Source organism: Salmo trutta, chromosome 3 (assembly GCF_901001165.1).
Source record: "Salmo trutta chromosome 3, fSalTru1.1, whole genome shotgun sequence".
NCBI classification, from domain to species: domain Eukaryota; kingdom Metazoa; phylum Chordata; class Actinopteri; order Salmoniformes; family Salmonidae; genus Salmo; species Salmo trutta.
Genome location: NC_042959.1, coordinates 61944333 through 61962768, shown reverse-complemented (window position 1 = coordinate 61962768; position 18436 = coordinate 61944333). Strand labels below are relative to the sequence as shown.

The window sequence follows — 18436 nt, the reverse complement described above, 5'->3', positions numbered from 1 at the left end:
TTATTTTAGACTAAGAACATTTTACATTTACATCCCGCCCTGAATATAAGCCTGGACGGGATCAGCCAGGGGCGGCTTCCCGCATGCGCAATTCATTTGCAGTCTGGACGCGGAGGGGTGAACATCTCCTGCTCTGACTGCAGCTGGGAGGGACTGCTGCGCGAGGACTGGGCCTTGGGACAGGGGTGGGGCCCACGGCAGCACCCGCTGCTTGTTGAGAAGAGTAACGTCAGAGTCTCCAAAAGTCTCCAATAACACCAGAAAAAGTCGCTAGATTTGTCGCTAGTCGATTTTTAAAAAATGTCGCTAGAGGGGTCTGAATACTCGCTAAATATAGCGACAAAGTCACTAAGTTGGCAACACTGGTTAGTGAACCAGGCGAGGCAGTCATTAGAGAAACTAAGGTTGTTGAGTCTGCCGATAAGAATACGGTGATTGACAGAGTCGAAAGCCTTGGCCAGGTTGATGAAGGTCGATGATAATCATTGTATGGTTAAGTTGTATCCTGTTTATGAAGTTATGGGTCATTATGGTTTTAATACATTTTTTTAAAATACATTAAATACAAATACCGGTGCAAATGAGTCATTGAATTTTTGAATGATTATGAACGCCACATAGCAATAAAAGAAAGCCATGTTGTAATTGCTTTCCCGTACACTAGATGGCAACCATACAGAAAGAACAAGCAAACGATTTCCAGCAAAGAAGACAAAATCGGTGATTGTAATTGGTTGTTCAAAGCAGCAACGACGAAGTCCGCTGTCATCAATGGTATGTCACCGAGGTTCATATGAGTCGTGACTCCAACTTTAGACCGCAAAAGGTAAATTCTAGACATTTCTACATTTATTCCGATAAGCATATCGATATGTCTGTTTACCTCTCGTGAAGTTGTGCCTTCCTTTGTAACGTATGCTACACTTTTTCCCCAGTTGTGTTGCATGCTAACCGTCTAACAACGTTGCGGTTATTTTGAATGCATTGAGCGAAGACTCCTTCAAAACTAACGTTACTTTGTTCCATCTGATATATTGCCGGTGTATTGTCATTTACAGTAAAACTGCACACAACCGAAGACTGCCTTTGGCCCTTAGCGTAATTTGGCATCATGCCTTTGCACGTTCACTGGTCTTACTTATCTAACGAGTTATTAGCTAGCAAATCAAATCAAACTTTATTTGTCACATGCGCCGAATACAACAAGTGTAGACCTTAACGTGAAATGCTTACTTACAAGCCCTTAACCAACAGTGCAGTTCCAGAAGAGTTAAGAAAATATTGACCAAATAAACTAAAGTAAAAAACAATAAAAAGTAACACAAGATCATCTTCAAGCTAGCTGTATTTAAGCTATTGCTGTATCCAGCTACTGCTAGACAGATGCTCAACTGGATCAGAGTGAAAACGGTCACTGACTGTACAGTTATGGCCAAAAGTTTTGAGAATGACACAAATATGAATTTTCAGTCTGCTGCCTCAGTTTGTATGATGGCAATTTGCATATACTCCAGAATGTTATGAAGAGTGATCAGATGAATTGCAATTCATTACAAAGTCCCTCTTTGCCATGCAAATGAACTGAATCCCCCAAAAAACATTTCCACTGCATCTCAGCACTGCCACAAAAGGACCAGCTGACATTATGTCAGCGATTCTCTCTTTAACACAGGTGTGAGTGTTGATGAGGACAAGGCTGGAGATAACTCTGTCATGCTGATTGAGTTCGAATAACAGAATGGAAGCTTCAAAAGGAGGGTGGTGCTTGGAATCATTGTTCTTCCTCTGTCAACCATGGTTACCTGGAAGGAAACACATGCTGTCATTGCTTTGCACAAAAAGGGCTTCACAGGCAAAGATATTGCTGCCAGTAAGATTGCACCTAAATCAACCATTTATCGGATCATCAAGAACAGCGGTTCAATTGTTGTGAAGAAGGCTTCAGGGCGCCCAAGAAAGTCCAGCAAGTGCCAGGACTGTCTCCTAAAGTTGATTCAGCTATGGGATTGGGGCACCACCAGTACAGAGCTTGCTCAGTAATGGCAGCAGATAGGTGTGAGTGCATGTGCACGCACAGTGAGGTGAAGACTTTTGGAGGATGGCCTGGTGTCAAGAAGGGCAGCAAAGAAGCCACTTCTCTCCAGGAACAACATCAGGGACAGACTGATATTCTGCAAAAGGTACAGGGATTGGACTGCTGAGGACTGGGGTAAAGTCATTTTCTCTGATGAATCCCCTTTCCGATTGTTTGGGGCATCCGGAAAAAAGCTTGTCCAGAGAAGACAAGGTGAGCGCTACCATCAGTCATGTGACATGCCAACAGTAGAGCATCCTGAGACCATTCATGTGTGGGGTTGCTTCTCAGCCAAGGGAGTGGGCTCACTCACAATTTTGCCTAAGAACACAGCCATGAATAAAGAGTGGTCCCAACACATCCTCCGAGAGCAACTTCTCCCAACCATCCAGGAACAGTTTGGTGACGGACAATGCCTTTTCCAGCATGATGGAGCACCTTGCCATAAGGCAAAAGTGATAACTAAGTGGCTCGGGGAACAAAACATTGATATTTTGGGTTCATGGCCAGGAAAATCCCCAAAATCCCCAGACCTTAATCCCATCCTCAAGAGGCGGGTGGACAAACAAAAACCCACAAATTCTGACAAACTCCAAGCATTGATTATGCAAGAATGGGCTGCCATCAGTCAGGATGTGGCCCAGAAGTTAATTGACAGCATGCCAGGGTGGATTGCAGAGGTCTTGAAAAAGAAGGGTCAACATTGCAAATATTGACTCTTTGCATCAACTTCATGTAATTGTCAATAAAAGCATTTGACACTTATGAAATGCTTGTAATTATACTTAATATTTTTTATTTTACCTTTATATTTAACTAGGCAAGTCAGTTAAGAACAAATTCTTATTTTCAATGACAGCCTAGGAACAGTGGGTTAACTACCTGTTCAGGGGCAGAACAACAGATTGGTACCTTGTCAGCTTGGGGATTTGAACTTGCAACCTTTCGGTTACTAGTCCAACGCTCTAACCACTAGGCTACCCTGCCGCCCCAGTATTCCATAGTAACATCTGACAAAAATATCTAAAGACACTGAAGCAGCAAACTTTGTGAAAATTAATATTTGTCATTCTCGTAACTTTTGGCCACGACTGTACACAAGTATTTTTTTCAAGAAAGTACATTTCTCTTGTCTCTCTGAGTCTCCAGACAGCAAGCAGATTGAAAGGGGCTGTCATTATGTCATCTTATCAGGGGCCACCACCCAGACCCAACCCTCCTTCTCCACTCAAGATTAGTGGGAGACATAGGCTCCAACTCTCTTGAGTCAGTCATCTGTTTGATGAGTGAGAGACACCGTCATATTGTTTTAGTAACGGGCCCTTGTAGCTAACTAAACTCAACTCTGTGGTGAAGGCAGTTTCTGATTAAGTCCACCAACGGAGTTGAGCAGGGACCAGGCTTTGTGGAAGTCAGTCTCTGACTACATCGATTCACCAAAGGTCAATACTTAAAAAAACAAAAAAAATTATGAAGTTGCGTGCCTTTTTCCATACTTTTTTCCCATACTTTTTACAAAACGTTGGTCAAATAAAACCACTGACCATTTCCATGTTTTCTACTGCTCAAAGATTGCTCTAAAACGTACATTACCCTGCCTAATCTGAGATTCAATTGGCACGCCATACCATTTTAGAGCAACAGAAATTAGGAAACGGTCGGTGGTTATATTTGACAAACGTTGTATTACAAAGTATGGATTTCAGCAAACAGGCACGCAACTACAGAGGACAAACATAGGTACAAGGTAAGTGTTTAACAATTACAATTTTTAGAAGTATTGACCTTGAGCGAATCGATGTAGTCATAGCTGAATTCCACAAACCTTTGTCACTGCATCACCCCGTGGGGAAGCTCACCTTCAAAAACACTTCATCATGGGGTCAAGTAGGCTTGGCCGGGCCTTTGACAGTTACCAGTGACAGTGTGCAGCTGTCCTTGTTTCCCCCCACGTTAACCAAAGCCAAGCTTGGTCCCTTCACTGAAGTTTCTACTAACATTACTTGGCTTGCTCAGTTGCCATTAATGCCATTTACACATTGATGCTTGAGGGATTTGTGTGGTACAGAATAGACATTACAGCCCTGTTCTGTCCTATTTGCACAGAGCTGGGCATCCTAGTGCTGAATGCAGAAGACGGTGGCTGTCCTGGGAGGGGGGATCGGGGGCCTGTCAGCCTGCTTCCACCTCAGCAAGAGCCCCCAGGTCTCCAAGGTAAATAGTTGTGGTAATGATATCGCCACATATTCTGCAGGTAGACTACATCTCTACTGTAAGGCCAAACGTACTGTAATTAAGCTGTTATTACACTATTGAGATTCCCACTAGGCCCTGCACAGGTACAACATTAGATTAATATCTCTCCCTGTCTGTCTGTGTAGATAGTGCTGCTGGAGGGGGATGGACGGTTCGGAGGCTGGCTAAGCTCAACTCGTAGGGAGGATGGAGCTGTGTTTGAACATGGACCCAGAGGGATACGACCTGCAGGAGACGTGGGACGAAACACACTCAACATGGTAGGCACTGTAAGTGTGTGTGTGTGTGTGTGTGTGTGTGTGTGTGTGTGTGTGTGTGTGTGTGTGTGTGTGTGTGTGTGTGATTGAGAGTAGGTAAAAATCGAAGTCTGTTTTCTACAGGTGGAAGAGTTGGGGCTGGAGAGCGAGGTCCTCCCAGTCACCTATGATCATGTGGCCTCTAAGAACCGTTGCCTCTACGTGGGAGGCCAGCTACACAAGATGCCTTCTGGCTTAGGGTAAGGATGAGTGATAAAATAGTACCACGTTAGACACAAACCGCTATGTTCATGCATTCACAATATGGTGAAATGAATCAACTGTAGGTAGTCTGTCCCTCTGTCTCTCTCCCTCCATCCAGTGGAGTAATGCGTACAGTCCCTCCATTCTCTCGTCCTCTGGTCCAGAGCGTACTGAAGGAGATACTGACCAGCAGAGGAAAGGAGGAGGATGAGTCTGTTCATTCCTTCGTGTCGAGAAGGCTGGGCACTGAGGTGAGATGGCATTAAAAACAGACCCTAAATGATGTCCACACAACTTCCACATCAGTTCAGAGTGAAACTATGCTCCTCTTCTCTCTCTGCAGCTTGCAGACATTGCCATCGACAGCCTGTGCAGGGGAGTGTTTGCAGGGGACTGCAGGAAGCTGAGTGTGCGCTCTTGTCTCCCGCCACTCTACAACGCAGAGAAGGCCAGAGGTTCCATCATCCTGGGAATGTTGCTGGGCTCAGGTGAGAGAGATTCCGCCACCACACCGAAGCTACATAGGAATTCTGAGTCTTAAATGCCCCCATAAGTCATATTGCTGACCTGTCTAATTGAGTAGATGAATAACAAGTGTGACTGTCCCCCCAGGCCCTGGACCAGACGTACCCCCCTCTACCCTGACCAAGAGGTCTGCTCAGGAGAACTGGGCCCAGTGGTCACTGAAGAGGGGCTTACAGAACCTTCCAGAAGCCCTGGAGGAGAGGATGAGGAATGGGGGACGTGTAGAGGTGCACAGAGACACCCCTGTGATGGGGCTAAGTACTAATGGCACCGGCTGGGAGGTGAGACTGCTGGAGACCTGGGGGTTGAGACACGTGTGTGTACTGCCATTGCACTGGACTTGTGGTGGTATATGTATTTTTAAGTTGTTTATTAAATACAGTAAATGAATCAACTGATGTCTGTGCAATTGATTTTTTTAACACAGATTCAACTGGAGGACGGCACCATCAAAGCTGATCATATCATTGCTGCTCTACCGGCAAAAGGTAAATTAACTAAACTTGATCACTGAGCCTAAATCTTTTAACTTCAAACAGTGATTCTTAAATTCAGTCCCTGCCGTTCTGCCTGTGGACCTGGAAGCCTGTGTGGTGTTGGTCTTCAGTTGTGTGTGTTGTTTTAGCTCTGGCCTCAGCACTGCTCTCTGCTGCACAGCCCCTGTCACAGCAGCTATGTGAGATCGCCACAGTAACCGTTGCCGTGGTAAACCTTGAGTACGAGGGTTCCGTCCTGCCTGTCACGGTGAGAACACTCAATGAGAATGAAGCAATTTGTTTTGGAAGATTCTCTGTTATTTTCGATGGATATGCGTGTGTTTCAGAATGTGTGTGTATCTAATGTGAGTGTTGTCTTGTGTGGCCTCAGGGCTTTGGCCACCTGGTGCCATCCTCAGAAGACAGAGGTCTCCTAGGGGTGGTCTATGACTCTGTGCCCTTCCCCCAGCACAACCGCACTGGAGGACCCACCACCAGACTAACAGTATAATATATAATATGTACTATATTCTCTCTCTCATACACAAACAATTACATAATGTGTGCGTTATAGGCTGTGCAAGAATGCTTTCCTATGTTAATAATGCACAGCATGGCAGGGACCAACCTTCCATGTATTAACTACAGTGGAACCCATCAAGATATACAGTGTTACGATCAGCATAAATTATTCATGCTTTAAACGACAGGGTGACAGATCTCCTAGTCACTTACAAACACAGTCCAGCCTCAGTCAGGCTTATGGGGTCATGTCACATGGAGGTGGTGGTGGGAGTTTTCTGTTTGGAATACCCTGGTGTGGAAGACATATAACTAACTGCAAATAGCCTCTGGTGCCATGTGACTTGACTTCTAACAACAAATGTCACTCCATTATTGATGTTCCTCCTCACATTCTTAAGACATTATTTGTTTACTGGGCAGATGCCTGTTTCTCTAGACATGTATGCAAACAGACAAGCTGCTGGCCAAGGCAAATACGGTGCAGCCATCCATGGGACTACATCTCAGTAGCTCTGAACTAGGCTGTTGTGGAATGTAAACTCAGCAAAAAAAGAAACGTCCTCACTGTCAACTGCGTTTTATTTTCTGCAAACTTAACATGTGTAAATATTTGTATGAACATAACAAGATTCAACAACTGAGACATAAACTGAACAAGTTCCACAGACATGTGACTAACAGAAATTGAATAATGTGTCCCTGAACAAAGGGGGGGGTCAAAATCAAAAGTAACAGTCAGTATCTGGTGTGGCCACCAGCTGCATTAACCTCTCTGGGCTAGGTGGGACGTGACCGTCCCACTCTATTCAACAGCCAGTGGAACAGCGTGGTGCAAAATTAAAAAAAAATCATAAATGCTATAATTTCTATTTTTCAAACTATGACTATTTTACACCATTTTAAAGATAAGACTCTCTCGTTAATCTAACCACATTGTCCGATTTCAAAAAGGCTTTACAGCGAAAGAAAAACATTAGATTATGTTAGGAGAGTACATAGACCAAAATAATCACACAGCCATTTTCCAAGCAAGCATATATGTCACAAAAAAACAAAACACAGCTAAATGAAGCACTAACCTTTGATGATCTTCATCAGATGACACTCCTAGGACATTATGTTATACAATACATGTATGTTTTGTTCAATCAAGTTTATATTTATATCCAAAAACAGCTTTTTACATTGGCGTGTGATGTTCAGAACATGCATTCCCACCAAAAACTTCCGGTGAATTTACAAAATAACTCATCATAAACGTTGACAAAATACATAGCAATTATTTTAAGAATTATAGATACAGAACTCCTTTATGCAATTGCTATGTCAGATTTTAAAATAGCTTTTCGGCGAAAGCACATTTCTCAATATTCTGAGTACATAGCTCAGCCATCACGGCTAGCTATTTTGACACCCGCCAAGTTCGGGGCAAACTAAACTCAGAATTAGTATTAGAAATATTGTATTACCTTTGCTGATCTTTGTCTGAATGCACTCCCAGGACTGCTACTTCCACAAGAAATGTTGCTTTTGTTCCAAATAATCCATAGTTATGTCTAAATACCTCCGTTTTTGTTTGCGTTCAGGTCACTATCCAAAGGGTAACGCGCGAGCACATTTTGAGACAAAAAAAGTCAATGTTCCATTACTGTACTTAGAAGCATGTCAAACGCTGTTTAAAATCAAATTTTATGGTATTTTTCTCGTAAAATAGAGATAATATTCCAACCGGACAATAGTGTATTCATTCAAAGAGGAAAAGAAAAAACAGCGTGAACATGCATATCCAATCTCTTTGTCCCCAGGCAGACCACTGAGAAACTGAGCTACTATACTCTGCCCAGAGACAGGAGACGGCTCAATCCGCTTTCTGAAGGCTTTAGACAGCCAATGGAAGCCTTAGAAAGTGCAACGTAACCCCACAGATACTTTAGTTTCGATAGAGAATCAAAAGAAGAACTACAAATTCTCAGACAGGCCACTTCCTGCTTGGAATTTTCTCAGGTTTTTGCCTGCCATATGAGTTCTGTTATACTCACAGACACCATTCAAACAGTTTTAGAAACGTCAGTGTTTTCTATCCAAATCTACTAATAATATGCATATTCTCGTTTCTGGGCAAGAGTAGTAACCTGTTTAAATCGGGTACGTTTTTTATCCGGCCATGAAAATACTGCCCCCTAGCCCAGACAGGTTAAGTACTGCAATTCATCTCTTCCTCGTGGACTGCACCAGATTTGCCAGTTCTTGCTGTGAGATGTTACCCCACTCTTCCACCAAGGCACCTGGAAGTTCCCGGACATTTCTGGGGGGGAATGGCCCTAGCCCTCACCCTCCAATCCAACAGGTCCCAGACGTGCTCAATGGGATTGAGATCCGGGCTCTTCGCTGGCCATGGCAGAACACTGACATTCCTGTCTTGCACGAAATCATGCACAGAACGAGCAGTATGGCTGGTAGCATTGTCATGCTGGAGGGTCATGTCAGGATGAGCCTGCAGGAAGGGTACCACATGAGGGAGGAGGATGTCTTCCCTGTAATGCACAGCATTGAGATTGCCTGCAATGACAACAAGCTCAGTCCGATGATGCTGTGACACACCGCCCCAGACCTTGACGGACTATCAACGTCCAAATCGATCCTGCTCCAGAGTACAGGCCTCACTGTAACGCTCATTCCTTCGACGATAAACACGAATCCAACCATCACCCCTGGTGAGACAACTGCGGCTCGTCAGTGAAGAGCACTTTTTGCCAGTCCTATCTGGTCCAGCAACGGTGGGTTTGTGCCCGTAGGCGACGTTGTTGCCCGGTGATGTCTGGTGAGGACCTGCCTTACAACAGGCCTACAAACCCTCAGTCCAGCCTCTCTCAGCCTATTGTGGACAGTCTGAGCACTGATGGAGGGATTGTGCGTTCCTGGTGTAACTCGAGCAGTTGTTGTTGCCATCCTGTACCTGTCCCGCAGGTGTGATGTTCGGCTGTACCGATCCTATGCAGGTGTTGTTACATGTGGTCTGCCACTGCGAGGACGATCAGCTGTCCGCCCTGTCTCCCTGTAGTGCTGTCTTAGGCGTCTCACAGTACAGACATTGCAATTTATTGCCCTGGCCACATCTGCAGTCCTCATGCCTCCTTGCAGCATGCCTAAGGCACGCTCACACAGATGAGCAGGGTCCCTGGGCATCTTTCTTTTGGTGTTTTTCAGAGTCAGTAGAAAGGCATCTTTAGTGTCCTAAGTTTTCATAACTGTGACCTTAATTGCCTACCGTCTGTAAGCTGTTAGTGTCTTAACGACCGTTCCACAGGTGTATGTTCATTAATTGTTCATGGTTCATTGAACAAGCATGGGAAACGGTGTTTAAAAACCCTTTACAATGAAGATCTGTGTAGTTATTTGGATTTTTACGAATTATCTTTGAAAGACAGGGTCCTGAAAAAGGGGCGTTTCTTTTTTTGCTGAGTTTAGTTCCATTTCTTCAGCAACGGTCTTATAGGTCCTTTAGGACAAAGGATGTTTGATTCATTTTGTTATTAAACTGGCTGGCTGGCAGACAGACAGTTCTCTAAATCAGGGTTTCCTAAACTCAGTCCTGGGGCCTCCCCTGGGTGTACACTTTGGTTTTTGCCCTAGCACTACACAGCTGATTTTAAAAAAAACAACTCATCAAGCTTTGATTATTTGAATCGCTGTGTAGTGCTAGGGCAACAACCAAAATGTAGGACAGAGTTTGGGAAACCCTGTTCTAAATGGTTGGGGTCATGGCCTTACTGTGTACTGTCTGTGTTCCCTAGGTGATGATGGGTGGGGCCTGGTTCCAGGAAGTTTTTGGGAATCCAGAGGAAGTGACGGAGCAGCTCCTCCTGGATAGGGCTACCCAGGCGGTGACATCACACCTGGGCGTTACCACACCACCTATCTGGAGCATCGTTGCACTACTCAAGGTAAGACATGTGAGCGAGCTGTTTCACATGTCTTCATTCGTGTTTCAAGAGACTTGAATCAAAAGCCTCTTCTTGTTCAATTTCATTAATTAACCACTGTGTCACCAGAGGTCCTCATTGGGCCCTGTATTCAGTTAGTATTCGAACCAACCAATGATGTATTCAGTTGAGCTCCACTATGTCATAACTTATCCATGTCCCAGGGGAGCAAGACTGGAGCAAACAGATCAACACGCCTGTTGATGATCACTGTCTCACCAGATGGATGGCTCCTCTGTTTCTGTATTGGTCTTTCTCCCTCATTCCCTCTATGGAACTGGGATGTTAGATCCTCTTCCCCTACTCCTACACACACATCTTCACAGACACACACTACCCCAAGTCAGCTACATCAGTATTCATAGTGCTGCATCTCCTGGTTTCTAGCTCAAATTCTGATGTTTCCCTTGCACCGTCATTCCCCCTGTTGTATGCTCAGATGCTCTTGTCATTTATTTCATCAGCAACAACAAATCCTTTTCCATTTGTGTTATCTCTGCGCTCCCATGTCAACCAACAACCAGGCAGCAGAGATAGCAGGAAGTTTTGAGCAAGACAAATAGTTCAATTTGAACGGTATGGTCTGTATAGATAGACGACGCGATAATCACTTCCGAACTGACACTGTAGGGGAACAAATGTCCTATTTTTTTTAATTTGTTGACAGGATGGATTCATCATTCAGTGCTATCTTCCATAAATTTGATCTGAGTACCTGCTTTCCTGTCCAGTCACTCTTAGTTTTAACGTCCTCCACCATTTGTAGGCTGGTTCCAGGTCTGTATGTGCTTAGCCAACTCCTTGGCATTATGATGATAGTTAAGCGTTGGCTTTAGCTCATACAGGTCTGGGATCAGGACAGCTAATATAATTGTTGTCTTAATATGAAATTTATCTCCTCTAGGACTGCATTCCTCAATATTACCTTGGACACTGGAAACGACTTGGTAAGACGGGGACAGTCTTCATTTAATAGATTTGACTTTTTCTATTGTGCTGGGTATCTCTGATTGTGCGTTCTGTCTTATCTCTGTGCCCTGTACTGAAAAAAATGTATAATTTGTATAATATACCTATCTACTGTGTATCTGTTGATTTGGGCTTGGTTTTTCTATCAACAGAAAATATGAGACAATACATCAGAGACCACAATCTACCCCTCAGTCTGGCTGGGTCCTCTTATGATGGCGTCTCAGTCAATGATGTCATCTTCAGTGGACGGACGGCAGCAGAGGGCCTTGTGGGAAAAGTCTAACCAGACGTTAGCCAGGGTCCGAGAGAAGATCCTGCAGAATAACAGCTTTACAACAGTGAGCTGATGACATTTTTAGGCCACAAGTCACTTCGCTCTGATCTGCTTCACAGAATGAAATAAAACAACTTGAGGCCTTGAAGGTCAGTCGCATGAACGAGAGAGCAAGCGGGAGAGTGAGCGCTTTTCTCTCTGATGCCTCTCCTTAGAGATCTTGCAGATAGTTTAGACGCCAAATTTAGGGCGATCAAACTGAATAGAAATGAAGAGCGGCCTGGCACGGTTAAGAGCTTTGCTTGACATACCAATTGGTTTCATGTAACCACTCTCAACGCTGGAGCAGACTTCCTCGTTGGTTTGGGGTCGAATTCAGGCATAACAGCGGCCTCTCACAGAAGTCCTCCACCTGCGAATCCGAGACCATTATTTTTGTCCGGTTGTGGGTGTGGTAGCGAAGCAACCTTTATTTGAATGCAATTAACATGTATTAATATTCATTACCATTACTCTCGAAAGTGGAATAACTGCTCTGGTGCACTGCATGAAAAAGAGGTGTGCTTCACAAGCACCCCACCAAAAGAGCGGCAGAGGCTGCAGAACTATCGTCAAAAGTCAGACGAGGCGCACTTAATGGTTTCAGACGGCACGCAGCAATATCCTCACCTTTTACCCCTGAATCAGGTGTCCCACAGGGGGCAGTTCTACGCCCACTACTTTTTCTACTCTACATAGATATTTATTACCCTCCACCCACCATAGGCCAAGTCTCACAGTTTGCCGATGACCTCTGCTACTGGTCCAGCTCCAAATGTCCTCAACTTGCTGCAAAAAAACTCCTGAAGTCTATTGAAATGATCGAGACATGGTCTAACATGTGGCGAGTAAAATTCAACCCACAAAAGACCCAATGTGTCCTCTTCACAAGAAGCACCAGCAAAAAAAAACAGGAAACCAATAGATCTCGAACTCTACGGTGAAACAATAAAAGTAGAAAAAGAAGGAAAATTCCTTGGAGTCACCTTCCAGAAGAACATGCACTGGACAACCCATATAGCGAACATGGAGAGAGAAGGACGAAAAAGACTAGACCACCTAAAAACGCTATGTGGAAGAAAATATGGAGCCTCACCTCAGACAGTGCTGAAAGTCTACATCAGCTACATCCGATCTCTCTTTGAATACGCCCTACCAGCCAGGATAACAGCTTCACCAAAGCGGATGAATCGGCTACAGATATTCCAAAACATAGCAATAAAAATGGCATACAGACTACCAAGATACATCAGCAACCACCACGTTAACAGAATATCTGGACTCACGTCAATCAACAATAGACAGTCAATCATTGGCCAGAAGTTCATCAACAGAGCCACTCACAACCCATCACCGAAGGAAGCTGTGGGACAGGCCAAATGGACCACAGATACACCCATGTCCATAATGCTGAAACTGACCTAAAATATATATATATATATATATATATATATATATTTTGAAAATACAAAAATACAAAACAATTGTGTGTGTAGATATATGTGAATACACTCCTTAGCGCCCCCACCCTCTCCCCCCGCACAGTTGTGAGCTATAATTTTAATAAAGCTGATTTTTAAACACAACAAACTCATGTCGGGAAAATAAAAAAGGTGAAACTAATCTACGCCTGTTCTGATAAAAAACTTGGGGCATTTAGCCTCGGGGGATTCCTTGCTTGATCACACCCTCCTTCCTTGCTCCTGGCCTGCCCTGCCTCTTCCACCAATCCATTTGTTTTTATGGACAGAAAAGAGCAGAAGCTCTGAGCTGTCCGGTCAGGTCCATTGTCTACTGAGATGGCATGCAGCATTCTAAACAATGGCGCCTGGCCGTCGGGAGCACTGGGACATTTCCCGGTGGCCTGAGGGTCGTTTTGGCCTGCCGTGAATAGTCAACTTGACCAGCGATAATATAGCAAGCTGGAATGAGTTGACGGCGAATCCACGCATCAGGCGCGACTCTCACTCTCGCTGCAGTGTCCCCGCGCCAAAAATGACATCGGGTCTCTCCGCGACGCACATAGCAACCGTCTACCTGCTTCTCTACCGATAACATTTTAGACAAGTCGCACGGCGAAATGGACAGGCAGAGAGGGAGAGAAAAAAGAGAAAGGACCTTGCCACAGACGCAGCTAAATGCTGCAAAATAAGCTACATGTTCACCAGTAAGGGACTAGTTCAGTCAAAAACACTAGCTAGCTAAAACACACACACTGACACCCAGCATAGGCTAGTAGCCTATCTAATAATAGTGACACAACGGCAGGTAGGCTGAACAGTTTGCGCGTCTTACGTGTTCATGGAGGAATAATATCATAGCAATGAGTGCAACATGGCGATCATAATGTAACGGACCCTGGTTTATAAGGACTTCGGGCTAGGTCGAGGGTTCGAGGCCTGCTCCCTGCCTGTTTTATTACAATAATATGGCATTGAAGGCAATATGTTTCAACTAGTAAAAAATAGTAAACCTAGACTATGGACTTGCCAGCCTTCGGTCATGACTCGTGCCACGTAAGCTAGGGAAAGTGCACATAGACTGTACAGCGAAACAGGCTACAGTAACGTAACCATAATACATCCATGAACGTAACAGAGTAGCCTGTGTGACACAGCACAGGCAATGACAAAGATCATTAGTACCAGCATTACACGTTACTACAATAATATACAGCTCTGGGAAAAATTAAGAGACCACTCTTAATTTTTTCCCGAGCTGTATTAATGTAGCCTACTGATACACTAATGATAGTGAGTATGATAATAGAGTATTTTCTTTGCAAAGGTGGAGAAGGAAGCAGCAGCAGCGCAAGAGCTTCAGGTGCTCCTGCAGGACTGGAGATGGTGGTTAGTTCAGACTCAGAGCAGGAACCTTCAGGCCAAACTTAAGAGCGCAAACCTTTTATTTTATTTTTATTTCACCTTTATTTAACCAGGTAAGATAGTTGAGAACAAGTTCTCACTTACATCTGCGACCTGGCCAAGATAAAGCAAATCAGTGTGACACAAACAACAACACGAGAGTTACACATGGAATAAACAAGCGTACAGTCAATAACACAATAGAAAAAAAAGAAAGTCTATATACAGTGTGTGCAAATCGCGTGAGGAGGTAAGGCAATAAATAGTTTAGAAAATTAACACTGGAGTGATAGATGAGCAGATGAGGATGTGCAAGTAGAAATACTGGTGTGCAAAAGAGCAGAAAAGTAAATAAAAACAATATGGGGATGCGGAAGGTAGATTGGGTGGGCTATTTATAGATGGACTATGCACAGCTGCAGCGATCGGTTAGCTGCTCAGATAGCTGATGTTTAAAGTTAGTGAGGGAAATATAAGTCTCCAGCTTCAGCGATTTTTGCAATTCGTTCCAGTCATTGGCAGTAGAGAACTGGAAGGAAAGGCTGCCAAAGTAGTTGTTGGCTTTGGGGATGACCAGTGAAAGACACCTGCTGGAGTGTGTGCTACGGGTGGGTGTTGTTATGGTGACCAGTGAGCTGAGATAAGGCGGAGCTTTACCTAGCATAGACTTATAGATGACCTGGAGCCAGTGGGTCTGGCGACGAATATGTAGCGAGGGCCAGCCGACTAGAGCATACAGGTCACAGTGGTGGGTGGTATAAGGGGCTTTGGTGACAAAACGGATGGCACTGTGATAGACTGCATCCAGTTTGCTGAGTAGAGTATTGGAAGCTATTTTGTAAATGACATCGCCAAAGTCGAGGATCGGTAGGATAGTCAGTTTTATAACGGTGTGTTTGGCACTGTGAGTGAAGGAGGCTTTGTTGCGAAATAGGAAGACAATTCTAGATTTAATTTTAGATTGGAGATGTTTAATATGAGTCTGGAAGTAGAGTTTACAGTCTAGCCAGACACCTAGGTATTTATAGTTGTCCACATATTCTAAGTCAGAACCGTCCAGAGTAGTGATGCTAGTCGGGCGGGCAGGTGCGGGCAGCGAACGATTGAAAAGCATGCATTTGGTTTTACTAGCATTTAAGAGCAGTTGGAGGCCACGGAAGAAGTGTTGTATGGCATTGAAGCTCGTTTGGAGGTTAGTAACACAGTGTCCAAAGAAGGGCCAGATATATACAGAATGATGTCGTCTGCGTAGAGGTGGATCAGGGAATAACCCGCAGCAAGAGCGACATCATTGATATTTACAGAGAAAAGAGTCGGCCCGAATATTGAACCCTGTGGTACCCCCATAGAGACTGCCAGAGGTCCGGACAACAGGCCCTCTGATTTGACACACGGAACTCTATCTGAGAAGTAGTTGGTGAACCAGGCGAGGCAGTCATTTGAGAAACCAAGGCTGTTGAGTCTGCCGATAAGAATACGGTGATTGACAGAGTTCGAAAGCCTTGGCCAGGTCGATGAAGACCGCACAGAGGAGAAGGTACGGTGGGATTCGAAATGGTCAGTGATCTGTTTATTAACTTGGCTTTCGAAAACTTTAGAAAGGCAGGGCAGGATGGATATAGGTCTATAACAGTTTGTGTCTAGAGAGTCACCCCCGTTGAAGAGGGGGATGACCGTGGCAGCTTTCCAATCTTTAACATGTAATCTTTAACATAAACATTGAGTCTATGATTTTAGATTAATATGTGCTTTATTTATGAAATTATCAGTAGGACTGTAATCGGGGGGCATACAATCGATGACCCCACAAGTTTAAGTTTAGGTTATTTACTATGTTAATCTCATTCTGCAGAGCAACCAGTTGTGCAGAGAGAGAGAGAGAGAGAGGTTCAGAGCCCAGTACAGGAAAGTAGAAAGGGACAGCGAAAGCACTGAAAATCCATTTGTATATTTTGCCCGTCCTCAGTCCAAGGATTTTGACTTATTTTTCCAGTACCACCCAAAACAAACCCCTCAAAGAGTAATTCCCAATGTTTTCCACAGATGGCACAAACAGAAAATGGCTGACATACAATGAATATGTGCTCACTCCTTGTTCTGCTCAGTATGTCTTGCATTTGCAAAACCTTCAGCCAGTGATAGTGCATTTGTCAAAGGAGGCATGCAGGCCTGGAAACATGCACATTTGAGAGTACAGGAACATGAGAGAAGCAAGACCCATAGAGAAAGTGCAGAAGCCTTTTTCCTCAGAGCCAGCAAAGCAGACATCCGTACCCTTCTGAGTGATAAGCAAATGTCAGTTCAACTAGACCAGGTCAGAAAGAGGAGGCAGGTCATGGAACATGTGATTGATGTAGTTAAAGTTATTGGTTAATGTGAGCTTAGCTACAGAGGACACAGACACAAAGCTGCATATAACTTGGAAAACATGGCCGTCAATCATGGCAAGTTTCCTGAGCTTATATTGTTGCTAAGCAAATACACTGCTCAAAAAAATAAAGGGAACACTTAAACAACACAATGTAACTCCAAGTCAATCACACTTCTGTGAAATCAAACTGTTCACTTAGGAAGCAACACTGATTGACAATACATTTCACATGCTGTTGTGCAAATGGAATAGACAACAGGTGAAAATTATAGGCAATTAGCAAGACACCCCCAATAAAGGAGTGGTTCTGCAGGTGGGGACCACAGACCACTTCTCAGTTCCTATGCTTCCTGGCTGATGTTTTGGTCACTTTTGAATGCTGGCGGTGCTTTCACTCTAGTGGTAGCATGAGACGGAGTCTACAACCCACACAAGTGGCTCAGGTAGTGCAGCTCATCCAGGATGGCACATCAATGCGAGCTGTGGCAAGAAGGTTTGCTGTGTCTGTCAGCGTAGTGTCCAGAGCATGGAGGCGCTACCAGGAGACAGGCCAGTACATCAGGAGACGTGGAGGAGGTCGTAGGAGGGCAACAACCCAGCAGCAGGACCGCTACCTCCGCTTTTGTGCAAGGAGGAGCAGGAGAAGCACTGCCAGAGCCCTGCAAAATGACCTCCAGCAGGCCACAAATGTGCATGTGTCTGCTCAAACGGTCAGAAACAGACTCCATGAGGGTGGTATGAGGGCCCGACGTCCACAGGTGGGGGTTGTGCTTACAGCCCAACACCGTGCAGGACGTTTGGCATTTGCCAGAGAACACCAAGATTGGCAAATTCGCCTCTGGCGCCCTGTGCTCTTCACAGATGAAAGCAGGTTCACACTGAGCACGTGACAGACGTGACAGAGTCTGGAGACGCCGTGGAGAATGTTCTGCTGCCTGCAACATCTTCCAGCATGACCGGTTTGGCGGTGGGTCAGTCATGGTGTGGGGTGGCATTTCTTTGGGGGGCCGCACAGCCCTCCATGTGCTCGCCAGAGGTAGCCTGACTGCCATTAGGTACCGAGATGAGATCCTCAGACCCCTTGTGAGACCATATGCTGGTGCAGTTGGCCCTGGGTTCCTCTTAATGCAAGACAATGCTAGACCTCATGTGGCTGGAGTGTGTCAGCAGTTCCTGCAAGAGGAAGGCATTGATGCTATGGACTGGCCCGCCCGTTCCCCAGACCTGAATCCAATTGAGCACATCTGGGACATCATGTCTCACTCCATCCACCAACGCCACGTTGCACCACAGACTGTCCAGGAGTTGTCGGATGCTTTAGTCCAGGTCTGGGAGGAGATCCCTCAGGAGACCATCCGCCACCTCATCAGGAGCAAGCCCAGCCGTTGTAGGGAGGTCATACAGGCAAGTGGAGGCCACACACACTACTGAGCCTCATTTTGACTTGTTTTAAGGACATTACATCAAAGTTGGATCAGCCTGTAGTTTGGTTTTCCACTTTAATTTTGAGTGTGACTCCAAATCCAGACCTCCATGGGTTGATAAATTGGATTTCCATTGATTATTTTTGTGTGATT

General features: G+C 44.9%; 1 protein-coding gene across 2 annotated transcripts; it reads left to right on the top strand.

The window, feature by feature from the left end:
• Positions 1-707: 707 nt before the first annotated feature.
• LOC115182309 (protoporphyrinogen oxidase-like) lies at positions 708-13247 on the top strand. 2 transcript variants are annotated; one of them, XM_029743936.1, is made up of 13 exons: positions 708-826; positions 4181-4288; positions 4456-4590; positions 4711-4826; positions 4949-5081; positions 5174-5318; positions 5443-5636; positions 5783-5843; positions 5981-6099; positions 6223-6336; positions 10151-10300; positions 11244-11286; positions 11461-13247. In XM_029743936.1, the coding sequence occupies exons 2-13, from the start codon at positions 4202-4204 to the stop codon at positions 11592-11594; spliced, it is 1431 nt and encodes a 476-aa protein (XP_029599796.1). In that variant the 5' UTR covers positions 708-826; positions 4181-4201; the 3' UTR covers positions 11595-13247. The 2 variants fall into 2 exon arrangements, with proteins under 2 accessions (XP_029599796.1, XP_029599794.1); XM_029743934.1 differs by having other exon boundaries at positions 4456-4599.
• Positions 13248-18436: the final 5189 nt, after the last annotated feature.

Coding starts and splice junctions, on each gene's coding strand:
- LOC115182309 (XM_029743934.1), top strand. CDS start 4,202: ATGCAGAAGACGGTGGCTGTCCTGGGAGGGGGGATCGGGGGCCTGTCA. Junction 5,319..5,442: donor GGGAATGTTGCTGGGCTCAG/GTGAGAGAGATT, acceptor CTGTCCCCCCAG/GCCCTGGACCAGACGTACCC. Junction 11,287..11,460: donor TGGACACTGGAAACGACTTG/GTAAGACGGGGA, acceptor TTCTATCAACAG/AAAATATGAGACAATACATC.